The 14,292-nt window shown below is 36.5% G+C and overlaps 1 protein-coding gene across 1 annotated transcript; it reads left to right on the top strand.

The window, feature by feature from the left end:
- Window positions 1-303: 303 nt before the first annotated feature.
- Window positions 304-13,745, top strand: IMPACT (impact RWD domain protein). The gene is made up of 11 exons (XM_041399345.1): window positions 304-405; window positions 1,220-1,348; window positions 2,079-2,131; window positions 2,418-2,480; window positions 4,642-4,727; window positions 6,348-6,476; window positions 6,803-6,897; window positions 9,143-9,216; window positions 10,733-10,823; window positions 13,164-13,298; window positions 13,545-13,745. Exons 1-11 carry the CDS (start codon window positions 370-372, stop codon window positions 13,614-13,616), a joined length of 963 nt encoding a protein of 320 aa, XP_041255279.1. The 5' UTR covers window positions 304-369; the 3' UTR covers window positions 13,617-13,745.
- The last annotated feature ends 547 nt before the right edge of the window (window positions 13,746-14,292 follow it).

The following is a 14,292-nucleotide window of genomic DNA, read 5'->3' on the forward strand; positions in this document are numbered from 1 at the left end:
TGAAACACCTGTTACTCTTTTAAATATTTTTTAAAGGAAGTTTTGTAGTTATGTCAATCGTTGCATCCAGAGCGCCATAAACGCAAGGTGAAAACGGCCGCATCAGTAAAATCCTCAGTGAAACAGAACTGCTTACACACTTTTGTTTACAACCAGGATGCAGGGAATACGGGAAAAGCACCCGAGACGGACACAGGTTGTGCGGCAGTGCGAGGCAGGAGCGCTCCCTCTGTCCTCACGGCGGAAGGAAGGGCCCGCAGCGTCACCGCCACGGCTGCGCACAGCGCCGGGCTGCCCCTCGGCTTTTCCCTGCTTCTCTTTCCCTTCCTCCTGCTCCTTCCCTTCCTCCTCCTCCTCCCCTCGGGTCCGATGGCGGCGGGTGACACGGAAAGGGCCCAGCAGCAGGTGAGCGGCGGAGGGGCCCGCGGGGAAAGCGGTGACTTCAGGGCGCTCCTGGTGAGCCCCGGCCCCGGAGCGGCGCCGTGCCCGCCGTGGCGCGCCTGCACCGCCGCGCTTCCCGTGTTTCATTTCTAGGTGGAAGACACTTCCCCGGTTATTCTTTATGGGAATTTGCTGAGTATCCGCTCCTTCTCAGGACGAGCTTGGTGCCAAACCCTCGGGGTCTTACCCCTGCCGGGGTCCGACCCAGCCAGCCGGGTGCAGCACCCGATTGGGAGCTGCAGGGAGCGTGTTGGCATCTCCTTCCTGTCACTGTGCTCGCCTTGTCACTACTGAGATGACAGGATTATCTAGAGAAATTAAAAAGCTGTTGTGTGTATGTGAGAACTGAGCAAAGGTTACTTACAAAATCACAGGGTCAGTTAGGTTGGAAAATACTTCTGAGATCATCGACTCCAACCTGTGACCAAACACCACCGAGCCAACTAGACTGGGGCACTGAGTGCCACATCCAGTCTTTCCTTAAACACCTCCGGGCACAGTGACTCCGCCACCTCCCTGGGCAGCCCACTCTAATGTCTAATCACCCCTTCTGTGAAGAAGTTCTTCCTAATGTCCAACTTAAATCTCCCCTGGCGCGCCTGAACTCCTGTGAATCAGGATTGGATCCCCAATAGCCTTCTAGTGCAGTGAATCTTGTCACATCTGTCAATGAGTTGTAGAAGACGACTTTAAAAAGATGAAAATAATATCATTGACACAAAAAGTTGTGTGGGTTTTATGGGGGGGCATTTACTTTTGCTTTTTTTCTTTTTTTTAGATTGATGAAATTGAAGCCCTTTCATCGATCTATGGTGATGATTGGTGTGTTGTTGATGAAGATGAAAAAATCTATTGCATTAAAATTAGTGACTGTCTGGATCAACCAAAATGGACCCTCTGTTTGCAGGTATAGTGGTGGTAAAAAGTTTAGCATGAATTTTGCAGTTAGACTGATGCAGGTGAAACCTTTTAAATATGGTTTATTATCTCCTCAGATAATTAAGAAGCTTTTGGAGTCTGTGATAAGACTTTTCAGTGATTCTTCCTGTAATGCATTGGTTTGCTTGTGATATATTCAGTAATTTTATATCCTGATTCCACACCTAACCAAAGCATTTAAGTGTATTTCACCAAAGACTAATTTCTGAAATACTTTTACACTGAGGACTTTGTGCCTCAGTGAATCTACTGCAGTTGCATCTAGATTTGCTTTCTGGAAAGGGTTGAGACAAAAGCAAATTTGGATCAACTTAATTGATTCAACTCCTTACTTTTATGTTTTCAGAGCTGAAAGCAGTAAGTTTACTTGGTGTAAGAAATATGGAAGTGTCTACTTAGGGAAATGTGGTACCACTTTTTTAAGTCCAGTAACCACGTGTGCAGCTTCTTTCAGTTTTTTTCTGTACTTTATTTTGCATCCTTATAAATTGCCCCATAAAACATAATTGTATGCATTACCATTATTGGAGTTTTAAATGCAGATATTCAGCATTTCTTGCAATTCTATAGCAACATACCCAACTGCTTTCTTCATTTGTAACACTAATTGTAGTCCTGGTGCCTGACATCAGAGTCCTTCAGTAAAACTCATCTAGGTGAGGGTAGTCCAATGAATACATATCCTGAATTTCTTTCAGGTGATTTTGCCACCAGGATATCCAACTGCAGAGCCACCTATTTATCAACTAAAGTAGGTGATGTTTTCTTGCAAACATTTGTGTTTGATGAATTGCTGCTGTTAATTGTTTACCTGTAAGTGGAAGTTTAGTTAAAATACTCATTGAATTGAAGTATACCAGTGATTGGGGATGTTTCCAGCAAGGATATTCTATTATTTATCCTGCTTTTTCCAAGATGTTTGCAGCTGGAATCTTGATGGTTGGCAAAATTTTATTTTCAAGGTGTTCATCACATTTATTTGGGAATATTGGAAGCAGCATGTAGCACAATTTTAATTGCATTTCTTTTCATTCTAGTGCCCCTTGGCTTCGAGGACAAGATTATACAGAACTAGCAAATAGCTTGGAAGAAATATATGTGTAAGTTTGAGACTGTGGAATATAGTAAAAGGAGACAATGTATTTTCAGTTTCTATCTGTTCTTCACTTGAATGTTAAAACACAGGATGTGAAAACATTTGGTTGTCATAAGAGCATAAGTGGCATACCAGTTTTTCTTAAAAGCTAAGGGATACATAAGTTTTAAAATAAAGACGTGGAGATTCTTTTAACTGGAATCTGGAACATTGTGGACTGTTTATTATCACAGAGTACAGCTAACTAATACAGGGCATAATGGATGCATGCGAATAAATGGCTAAGTTTAGAAATACTCAAGTTACATGATTTTGAATTGCTGTGAAAGTGGGGTAGAAAATGTAGTAATTTTATATGGTTAATTAATTTCTTTTGATCCCAGAGATTATATAAAATAAAAGAAATTAAAATGTAACGAAGCACAGTCATGCCCCGGACAGTGAAATCTGAGCATCTTGCATAAGAAATGTTTTTTTTAATGCCATAAGGAAGAGACCACTTAGTTTGCATAAGGGTTTTTTACTTTTATTAACTGGGTTTCTTAGCTAATTGAGCAACAGATCATTTAAGAAGTAAAATTTAATTTGAAGTGTTAAAAATATGCAAGGATTTTAAATGAAAAGTTCTGTGTGATCATATTCACCACAATTGTTCAGTGGATCAAAAAGGGCAGAGGTTGTCCTTAATTCTGACCAGATTCAAAGGATTTGGTGGAGTCTCTACCACAGGTAGAGCTGCTGGTTCCTTTTTTGCTCCCCTGCCCCGTGCAGTCCTGTAGGCTGTCAAATTGTGCTGGTTCAGCTCCCTTCTCTCTATATCAGCTGCTGGTCAGAGTCCTCGCTGGTCTGCTCTCACTTCTGTTTGTTCAGCAGGAAGTGAAATTGTTTGTACTTTAGGCCATATATGTACTTTAGATCATTTTAAACAGTTTAAAAACCTGGACTGATCACTGGTGTGCACAGTATTTGTGAAAACCTTTTATCTATTCAATGTCTAAATGATTGTCAGACGAACAGAGATATTCTGCATTAGTTTACATTGTGTTTGACCAGGTTTCTAGTCCCTAGGGATCTAAGTTGTGTAGTTCTGCAGTCCAAACCAACATGAACTACACTGTCAATTGCTATGGAAAAAATAGATATTTATAGATCACAAGTCTGTTTTGGGAGACACAAAGTAATTTACAACTATTCAGAAACTGTAATTGGGTGATAGTTGGACAAATTGCTGTTTAGTTTTGTAAAACAGGGAAATTTTATTCTTCTTCTAGTCTCTCTCCATCACTAAAAAAATGTCTTCAGATGTTAAAGCAGTGCTTCTATACAATAAGCTTGTGAAATTAGAGTGTTGAATTGTTCTGGGGTCTGTCTGGAGTTCAAAGTGAGAGCTATAAGTTCATAAAATCGTTATTTTTGCTTGAATATTTTTTCTTAAAATAAGTATGCTTATTTGAATTTGATTGTTTCCAGCAGTAGTGCTGTATACATTAAGCAGAGTTTAAATACATGATTTTGTTACTTAGCTGGTGCCCAGATGGTGGCAGTAAGAGTAAAATTAGTGAGAAACCATGAGATATCTATGGCCCTAAATCTTTAGTTTTGTTTCTTAGACAAACATGCATAGTTCATAACCATTTTAACCATTTGAAATGTATTTTGAGTTGTTTGGGTTGTGCTGCACATAAAGGAAGCATTTATTAAATCCTAACATGCGTGTATTCATCACATTCTCCCTCAGTACCTCAATACACACCTGTGCCCCCGAGTGAAGCCTCCTAGGCCTAAATCTTTATCTCCCTGTCCTATAGCACTGCCTAATACCCAGACTGTAGTGTTTCATTCCAATGCTCCACTGACCTGCTGTCACAGTCCACTGATGAGTTTTTCGCCCAGTGAGCTACTGAGACAGCACTTGACACAAGCCTGCCTGAGCTCTTTATCTCATTAGCTTATGTTCAATTTCTGTGTCTGAAATCTGTGTGTTATTTTGTGTACTTTCCAAGTGAAATTAGCAAAAGTGATTCTTCATTTGCCATGACTTTTTACTTGCAGACAGAACCTAGCTTATGTTCAATTTCTGTGTCTAAAATGTGTGTTATTTTATGTACTTTCCAAGTGAAATTAGCAAAATTGATTCTTCATTTGCCATGACTTTTTACTTGCAGACAGAACCTTGGTGAAAGTATACTGTATTTGTGGGTGGAGAAGATACGAGAAGTTCTGGTGGAAAAGGCACAGTCTTCAGATCCAGGTACTCCAGAAAATACATGGGGTTTTTATTTCCCTGCTTCTTCCACTGCAAAGTAAGTTTTCAGTACAAGTTAGTTTAGGCCCACTTTTGAATTGGATCTAAATATCAGAGAACAGTCTCTGTGTCAGGGCTTACTGTTTTACAGTGGCGGTGTCCCTTTTTAAAAAGCAGCAGGGAAAAGAAGGTGGGGGTGGGCCTCTGAACTGGAACAAGGTCTGCAGTTCTCTCAGGAATGAAATTTGCTTGAGAGGACAGTGCAGCCCACAGGTACATTATGTCTTGCCCTCCATTCTGCAAAGCATTCATACCAGTAATTAATTTCTGGTGTTGAGTGCACTGTTGGAGGATTGGGATTCAAGAGAAGATAACTTCAGTGGACTATGCAGACAAATGACCAAGTATTCCATCATTTTACTTTTCTGTCCTTCCATTGATTTTACTGTATTGGGATGAGAAGTACATAATCAGTAGAGCTGCAGTGATTCTTCTGCTGTTATTCTTACAGAATTTGTGTAAATTCACCGTTGTTGTTTCAAAAACTGTTGGGGGGTTTTGTGCATCAAAATGCTAAACTGCTGTGAAATGTGTGAGTGACATGTGCATGCACAGTGGCAAAAGGAAACAGAATTACTTTTCTCTGTCAGGATGTTACCTTTGTCCTGTGAGAAATAAAATTCTGAAGAAAAAAAAGTTCATTTTCAGTGTGGTTTCATGGTGAGGTCTAGTGTTACTCTTTCAATAAACTGTGCATTTTGTTGCTACATCAGACATTGGAGAAGTCATTCTTCACTGATGTGGCTAAAAGAGTGGACAGTGAGAAGTGAAAATTTTACTGACAATATTGGAAGTTTGGGTATTTTGGCCACAACCTTACGGCTTCCATTTTTGAACATGCTTTATCACCCCTCTGGTTTTTTTTATGGAAAATATATACATTATGAAACCTGCGCCATAAGCACATCATAGCCCTCTAAATAGGAATGCAACTGTGATATATTAATTTGGCTCTAAATCCAGATGTCAGAACCCTGTATATTTCCTCCTTTGTTATTGACTATTATTTTTTGGACATTCTATGCATGAAGAAAATTTTTGGATTTTTGGAATCCCGGAGTGCTTGAAGCATGTTGAGAGAGAAGTTTCAAATCTAATAATTTTTTTGGTAATAATTTTATACCCTCATGAAGTGGCACTGAGCAACAGCTCTACATTTTCCCCCAAATGACCAGTAAATGCCTGGAGTTTTTGTGAACCATCAACTTAATTTGATCCCTAAATTCAGATAAAACTTAGCATTTTGAATGTTTAATGGAAATAGTAAACATTGTTATTTTTTTTCTTAGAAATACTGTTACTTAGTATTGAAACAGAAGGTCTTGTGGAAGGATCCCATAGTATGAGTATTTTATTTTTAATTCTCAGGAATTTTTAACTTAATACTGGGCTGAGTACTTTAGAGTTTTGTTGTAATTAATGTTACTATTCTGCATTTAATAGTTTTTAATGTCAAACTGTTTTGAACTGAGAAGACAGAGACTTCTGAGAAAAAAGAGTTTGAAATTCTGTTTTGCTTGTCTTGCAAAAAATGTGTAATAAATTCTACTACTTGTATCTTAATAGAACCAGATATTAAGAAAACCACTGAAGAAGTTGATGAAGATGATGGAGATGATTTTCTCCTAGACTATCAGCCCACTCAGGAAGATCAAACTAAAATGTTAAGTTATACGACATCTGAAAGTCAGGAAGGTAAAAAATATGCACTTGTTAATTCTGTTGAAGTAATTTAAATGAGACCTGAAGATTCTGGTTTTCTACTCAGCTTTAGAATAAAATTAGTGACTTACAATAGAATAAGTGACTTACTTTAGAATAAAATTAGTGAATTACAATAACATTTAATAACAGTCATTAAAAGATGCAATATATTTTTGATGGGTTTGTACATTGTTTTCTGTACTTCACTTTAATAAGTGCCTTTTCTTAAAGTTGAGACATTCTTTACTTTTGTAGCCCCATGCATTGTTTCTGTCCTCTTAAAAGAAAAGAAACACTCCCTTGTTTGTGACCCATAGATGAAGAACTGCCCCCCATACATCATGGAAACCCAATCACAGATCGAAGGAGCACTTTCCAGGCACATTTGGCTCCAGTGGTGACAACCAGACAAGTTAGTAGAGATCAGTTCTTCTCTTTTTGCCTGTGCTTTTGCTTTGAGCTTGACAAAGTATTACTGGAATATTTGGGATTTGCCAGATATGTTGGTCTGTCTGTGCATCTTTCTGTGCTAGTACTGTCTGACTAGTCATTGGTTTCTCGCTTTCACTGTCAGCTGAATAGTGAAGTAGCAGCTCTTCTTCCTGCTATTCTTTACCACTATGTGCATTAGGTGGAAGAGAGTAAGAACCCTGAAATGTGACTTCTGGATGTTGGCACGTTTATCATAAGATGTTCGGAAGTTACCGAGTCTGTCGTGTGTTGGCTGGAAAAGCTAACACATAAATTGTGTTTATATATGTTCTTCCTCCTTCAGAAAGGAATTCTGTTGAAAAACTCACTTGGATCATGCACAAGTAAATCTTTATTATGACCTAATTGAGAGGGGTTTGGAGCTTCCTTCTCTTGTACATCACTTTCCATCTGTTACCATCAGCCTCCTTTGATCATCCCTTTTTAGAGGGGAAACTACTGTTCTTTTCTTTTATTAACTCTGAGTTAAACCTTGAAAGGATTTTTCTCTTTCTTGTAATGCAATTTTAAGGTTTTATTAAAGAATTTTTGGTAAGGGACATTGTCAACTGCTTGAAGTTCCATGTAAGCTAGGTCAACTACATACTCAGTGGCTATGAAAAAACACTGCCAGGTTGACAGTGTTTTTAGGCTGATTTCTCTATACAAAACCTGTAATGTTTGAAGCCATCTGTGTTTTGTTTTGTTTTTTCTTCCCCCTCAATTATTTGCCTAATATGGACATAAGAATTGGTCTCTAAATCCCAGCATCCCTTCTGGAGCATTTTGACCTTCCAAGTTAACATACACTGTACATTCATGTGGAGTTTTGTGTGTGTAGGAACAATCTTACTCACAAATCATGATAAAAGGGTGAGAGTATTTTAAAATGAAAAAGATGCATTAAGCCAATGATTTCCATTTCTTCCCTTTCTAAAGTAACAGAGTTCATTTATTATATATATGTCTTAAAAATATATATCACTTGAAGAAGATACATCTGTAGCGCAAAAATTAATCTTTATGTTTTCAGGAACCAGGTAGCTGGGAAATAAGTAATGTCAAAGGTGATGGTCATTTCATATGAACTGTCCTTTAAGTCTCTGTATTGAAACTTACTGTTTTAACATACAGTCCATATTTATGAAAGTCTATTAAGTAATAAGAATTGTCTTCCTTCAGTGTTCAAAGTAAGGAGAAGATAGATGTTTGAAGCAATATTCTCTGCTAATAACAGGACTTTTTAAAATTGAGATATCTTTTATTTGAGGTGATTTTTGTCAGTTGAATTTCTTCAAGAAGAATTGGAAATAGCACAGTATAGCTAGGGCAGATATTAAATATGTCTGTTGATTACTCTTCTGAGACATTTGTTTTTGTGTGGAAGACAATTTACTTGCCAGGCATGTTTTCCCAAGCTTTCTCAACTTCAGTAATGTTTTGTATTATGCACTAAAATGATGTCTTAATCAAAAGCTCTTCTTTTTGCTAGACCATTGGAAAGCATTGAACAATTGCCAGCTTGTTTACTTAGAAACATATGACAAACTGCTATTGGTAAATGTTTTCAATTTAATACTTCTTAACAGCAAAGAGATCATCCACATGATGGGAATATCTGTTTTCTGGGAAATACTGACACTTTCAGACCCCTAATGGGATGTTTTTGTTTTTACTTTTCTTTCTTTGAAGTGGAAACTGAAAAAAAAAAGCATGTTTGAGGGAAAAGGAAGAACTTGAACTGTAGTAGGGCTTTCTAAACATCATATTTTTGTGAAATAAGTAAAAGCAGTGTGTAGTGGGAATATGTATATTGTGTTCTATTCCAGCTTAACTTTATTGTTAAAAAAATAAGCAGGTGCAATTGATACTTAATACTGACTAAAGATATTTTCTAGATCTTACTGTCTCTTGTTTAATAAAACAATTTGACACTTCTACATCTTGAGCAATAATATGAATGTACACAATGTAGAAATTCAAGGGACAAGCTGTTTTCAGTATCCCAGGAAAACAGTTTAAAACAATACTGAGAAGCTGCTTCTTGAGTCATCACACCAAACATTTTATGTCAAAGCATAAAATTGTTTCATTGTAGTATTAGGGAGATTTGTTTAGTAGTAATATTGAGAGGGATGTATGAAACCCCTGTTATAAAACAAGGTTTTTTCTGTTGTTTTTTGTAGGTTAAAAGAGTTCTTGAAAAATTATATGAGAACAAGAAAATTGCAAGTGCTACCCACAACATATATGCTTACAGGTGAGATACAAATAATGATTTTTATTTATCTTTTTAGTGTTCTTTCACAAATGAGTGCAGGACATGAGAAAGAAGTTCCTTCCTATTAAATTTCTTGCTATTAAAAGAAATTCCTTGCTTTAGGGAGTAGGTTTCTTATTTGTATGGCTGGTGTTGCAGGTGTTATTTAGAATTTGAGGTCAAGAACATAGAACATACAGTAGGAAATAAGACAGTGAAGCAGCATTAAGAATAGGAAAAAAAGTGGATTTGACCATGTGTTGGTATACTTTTGTAGTATGTCTGAGCATGGAAATGCTACATCATCCTGAATGTGTTTTTATTTGGGTGAAGTAACTTCTTTTTCCCCCCAACCTTGTATTTAGAAATAGCTGAAAATGTTCAGTTGAAATAAGAGTCGAATCAGAAAGCCTGATGCAGACATCTGGCATATGAAGTTTCAGCTGAAATACGAGAAACTTCAGGGATTATGAGAAACAGGTAAAAATGAGTTTGGCAGTCACTTGCCCCTGGCAACTTTTGTGAACATAGATTATGTGAAATGAATTGGTCTCAGTCCAGACAGCAGTGTAGGTTTTCTGAGGAATGTAAGTGACAAAAAAAGGGAGGAACTGTAGGAACCAGTCATCTAAAAAAGCATGCACAGGTGCTTATCCATTCATGCCCATCCTGATGTGATCCTAATGAAACATGAAATGAAAGCAAGTGAAAGCTTATTTTAACAAAAAGTACAAGATTCTACCTAAATAAAAAGTTTCTGTAAAGAGGGCATTTCTGTTCTCACAGATGATGATCAGGCTTCCTTCACTCAGATTATCCCAATGAAAAAAAAAAAAAAAAGGAACTGGCACATACTGCTTCCTCTTTTTCATCTAGTACTAGGAGCCTCTTTCTCATTATGTCATCTGTAACTAAGTTCAGAAGTTGGGAAATACGTTGGTAACAAACCAAATTATTGGTCAGTAGACCTCTGAGCATGACTTGTAGAAAATTAGGCCTAAGCAGCTGTGTTTTTTATGAAAAAATACACCCAAAATTTTACTGCAGTGCCCCCTGAAGAAGGAGATGACATGGAGAATCCAAGGGCAAATTTCAGTAATAGTTTCATGTTGCTGCTGAAATACAGACATAATTAATTACTAATTATATTTTTGTCCAAGTTCTTCTAGGTTTATACCGTTATTTGAATCTGTACCTGGTAGAGTTGGTTTCAGCTAGATGCAATTATTAGGCTAAAAACCTGGGTATTTTTCTGTTTAGGGACTTTAAACTGGTAATGGCTGGAGTTTACCTGAAGTAGCTAAAGTCTGTGTAAAAGCTTCTCAAAACTTGTACTGTATAGATAAACGTTTGTGGTTTACCCTGTGCCTCATCCTGTTTTCATGTAAATATGTGTAATTGAGAGTTAGAGTTGATGCACACATGTATGAAAGATACGAGACTTTATTAATAGTGTAAAAATATTTGTTGATTAACATTTTAAAATCTATTTTATGTTTTTTTTTTTCTCTTGTAGAATATACTGTGAAGATAAGCAGACGTTCCTACAGGATTGTGAAGATGATGGAGAGACAGCAGCAGGTGGACGTCTTCTCCATCTTATGCAGGTTGTAGAAATTAATCTTTGGCTTTTGGAAGTCTTGAATTTATATTGATTTTAAAAATCACTATGATGTAAATGAGCTTGTAGGAGATTATTTTGATTTTTGCTCTGCTAGCAGCCAGCCAGATGATTGCTTTCTCAAAGTGAAAGGAGAAACACAAACTTTCAAGTCTCAGACCATAGAAACAAGTGATGTTTCATAGGTGGCAGTAATAGTTTGAATGGGTTGAAAGATAACTAAGTTTTAAATGCTGTGCTTCCTGTGTGGTGTAAGGTACACAGAAGATAAATACTGGGAGAAGCTGACTGTCACAATAAAACAGCTGACCTGTGCACAACCTGTCATGTGGTTCCCTTGAGTAGGCGTAATAAAAACACACCAATATATGAACTTGCAGAGTAGAACTTCAAATACAAAAGGGCTGAAGGAGCTAAGTTGTTTTGATAATTTAGTCTGTTTTGTTGTGCTGTTTCCTGTTCTGGGTCCATAGCACTCATACTCACATATATTTTAGTCTTCAAGTATTGAAATAAGTAGCAAAGGTGCTACTAAATGTGAGTGAGCTGAGATTGATAAATTTTGATTCATGATGCAAGCCCTAGTAAAACTGTAGTTAAAGTAGCACAACTGCAGGAGACATCTGTGTGCATCTTAATGCTGTGCCTCAAGTCACTTAGCTGTGTGAGCAGACAAAATATTTATTTTTATTTTAGATTGATGTTCCCTTCACAGCAGGAGTTTATTGTCCTGTCCTTTTCTTGCTTGAATATTCTTTTGCTTAATATGTTGCACTCTTATTCCTGGAAACTTTTCTTCCCCCACCCATGGTTTTTTTTTTTTGTTTTTGTTTTTGGTTTTTTTTGTTTGGGTTTTTTTTTTTTTTTTTTTTGTTTTTGTTTTTGTTTTTGTTTGTTTGGGTTTTTTTGTTTGTTTTTTTTTTTGTGTTTTTTTTTTTTTTCTGAAAAAAATATAGTAGATGGAAACATTTTGACATTTTTAATTTCGAACTTTTTCAGAATTCTAAAATAACTCAAACCAGACTTGGGAAGGTTAAATAAATAAACAAACTTAGGCTATGTAATATATGCAAGTATATGTGCTAAGTGTGAAGACATTATTGTTACGAAAATAATATAAAGATACAATTTGGCTGTTACTGTACTTCAGTTTGTTCTGAAATTATCAGCTTTTTCTCAGCATGTTAGTACACACTTTTGAAAATTGTCTAGGCACTTAATATTCCATAAAAATCCAGTTCAGAACATGACATGAATGTCACTTTCAAATGTGAATGTGTGTAAATCATAGGGATCGTCATTCTCCATCTGTAATCCTAGTTACTGGGAATATTTCCATTCTGGAAGAATACTAAGAGAAGGATAAGAAAAGTTCAATTTTCAACCATAGGAAAAGATTAAAGTAGTTTATGGGCTGATTTCTGGATGTTCATGGATCTTGTAGTTTGTTTTTTTTTTTTTTTTTTTTAGCTCTTATGATGTATGGATATGAAAATTAGGTAATTTAAAACATTTATTGTTGCTGAATTTATAGGGTTTTTTGTTGTGGCTTTGGGGGTTTTTTGGTTTGTTTTGTTTTTTTTTTTTTTTTTTTTAGCTCTTATGATGTATGGATATGACAATTAGGTAATTTAAAACATTTATTGTTGCTGAATTTATAGGGTTTTTTGTTGTGGCTTTGGGGGATTTTTGGTTTGTTTTGTTTTTGTTTTTTTGGTTTTTTTTTTTTTAATAGAAATTAATCTTGTTTCAGATAAGACCAGCATTTCAAAATAGCACTTTCTGGTAACAAAACACTGTATTTTAGATTAGTACCATCCTGTTTGCTGTCAGCAGTTGTTATACATAGACTTTATGGCCAATACATAAATGTAGAGTAGAAAATTCCTGTCGCAGCACATGGCCCTAGTCCTTTTCATTTTAAAATTCTAAGAATATTTATTTTTTCACAAACAATGATTGACTCTTCTAACAGTACTATGCACATTAGTCAGATATCTCTTTTTTTTTCTCCTTAACAGAGATGATTAATGATTGTTAACATGCATATATTAACAGTACTAGCTTATGGCATTTTATATATCCATGTATGTAATGCCTGTGGCCTGGCTGATATTAGCCTCACCCACCAGCACTCCCAAAAATGTGAACAGACAATCAGCGTAGTGACAGAGTAATAATTGATCATACCAAAGAATAAGAAAGGTAACTCAGTAATTTTTTAAAATAAAAGATAGTAGACCTTTTTTATTTTTCAAATTGGTGTCAGCAGTAAACCAGGTTCGATTAAAAGATAACAACTTGTGTTGCTTTCTATTATTCACAGATTTTGAACGTCCACAATGTGTTGGTTGTGGTGTCCCGCTGGTATGGAGGTATTCTCTTGGGACCAGATCGTTTCAAGCATATAAACAATTGTGCAAGAAATGTACTTGTAGAGTACGACTATGTGCCATCAACGGTATGTTTGATCCCTCCAGAACGGAGGCATTTGCATGTGAACTTGTGTGACTTTCCTCTGTTAGATGAAGCCAGAAGAAAAGTAATACAACCTGTGTGAATGGATAAATATGTCCAAATTTTCATAAATCTCTGTGAACTGTGAATGCTGTTCATATTAAAAATAATTCTCATGGGTAACCTTGGGAGAATCTTGTGGTTTACAAGAATATTTTTTAAATTTTGCAATGCATCTTTTTCATTTCAGGAAGAATCATCTAGACAAGCTGGAAAGAGCAAAAAGATAAAGAAGGACAACAAAAAGAAAACAGAACACTAATTTATTTTTAGAAAACTTTAAAATACTATTTTGCACATATTTATACAAAAAAACCCTGGACTTTATTGCTTTATCTTTTATGGACATGTTGTATTCAGAAGAGAATTCAGTAAAGCCATAGATATATTTTCTCCTTGTTTTGTGATTTCTTCTGCTGTTCTGAAGTAGAGCTTAGACACAAATTTTCTGTTTTCTGTTTCTTACACATGTGAGCTCCTTGTTATGAGGACATGTGTAAGAAACAGAAATGTCCTGCAGCATCTGGAGCCATTGCTCCATCCCACCCCTTCCCACCAAACAACAGCTGACTTATTGATTTCTCTTCTTCTCCATTCCTGGAGTCAACTACATGTCTTGTATTAGTAATTGAATTCTGTAGTTTGTTGTACTGAGAGTGGGGCTAGAGTCATTCATACACCAGGTCACTTACAGAGTTTGAGATACTCTTTTGTGAAAGGAAAGCATGGGGCTGAGAGTGGTGTTTGGAGTGCCTGATCCTGCCTGTGCAGCTCCTGACCAGGTGCTAGACAGGGGCTGCTTGGTGACATATGGAAGACTGAACGTGGGCAGTGAGCTAAGAATAATGTGATGAAACTACTACAGAAGTTCTTTGAGGATTGTTCTGTGCTGGTTTGCACACCAGAAGCCTGTTGAAAAGATGAGAATTTCGTGTTGC

Source organism: Onychostruthus taczanowskii, unplaced genomic scaffold (genome assembly GCF_017590055.1).
Source record: "Onychostruthus taczanowskii isolate IOZ18803 unplaced genomic scaffold, ASM1759005v1 scaffold16, whole genome shotgun sequence".
Taxonomy (NCBI): Eukaryota; Metazoa; Chordata; class Aves; order Passeriformes; family Passeridae; genus Onychostruthus; species Onychostruthus taczanowskii.

Excerpts from the sequence above, each read along its gene's own strand:
- IMPACT (XM_041399345.1), top strand. The coding sequence starts at position 370 with ATGGCGGCGGGTGACACGGAAAGGGCCCAGCAGCAG. Across the intron at positions 4,728-6,347 it reads GGCACAGTCTTCAGATCCAG|AACCAGATATTAAGAAAACC; the intron begins GTACTCCAGAAA and ends GTATCTTAATAG. Across the intron at positions 10,824-13,163 it reads GTCTTCTCCATCTTATGCAG|ATTTTGAACGTCCACAATGT; the intron begins GTTGTAGAAATT and ends TATTATTCACAG.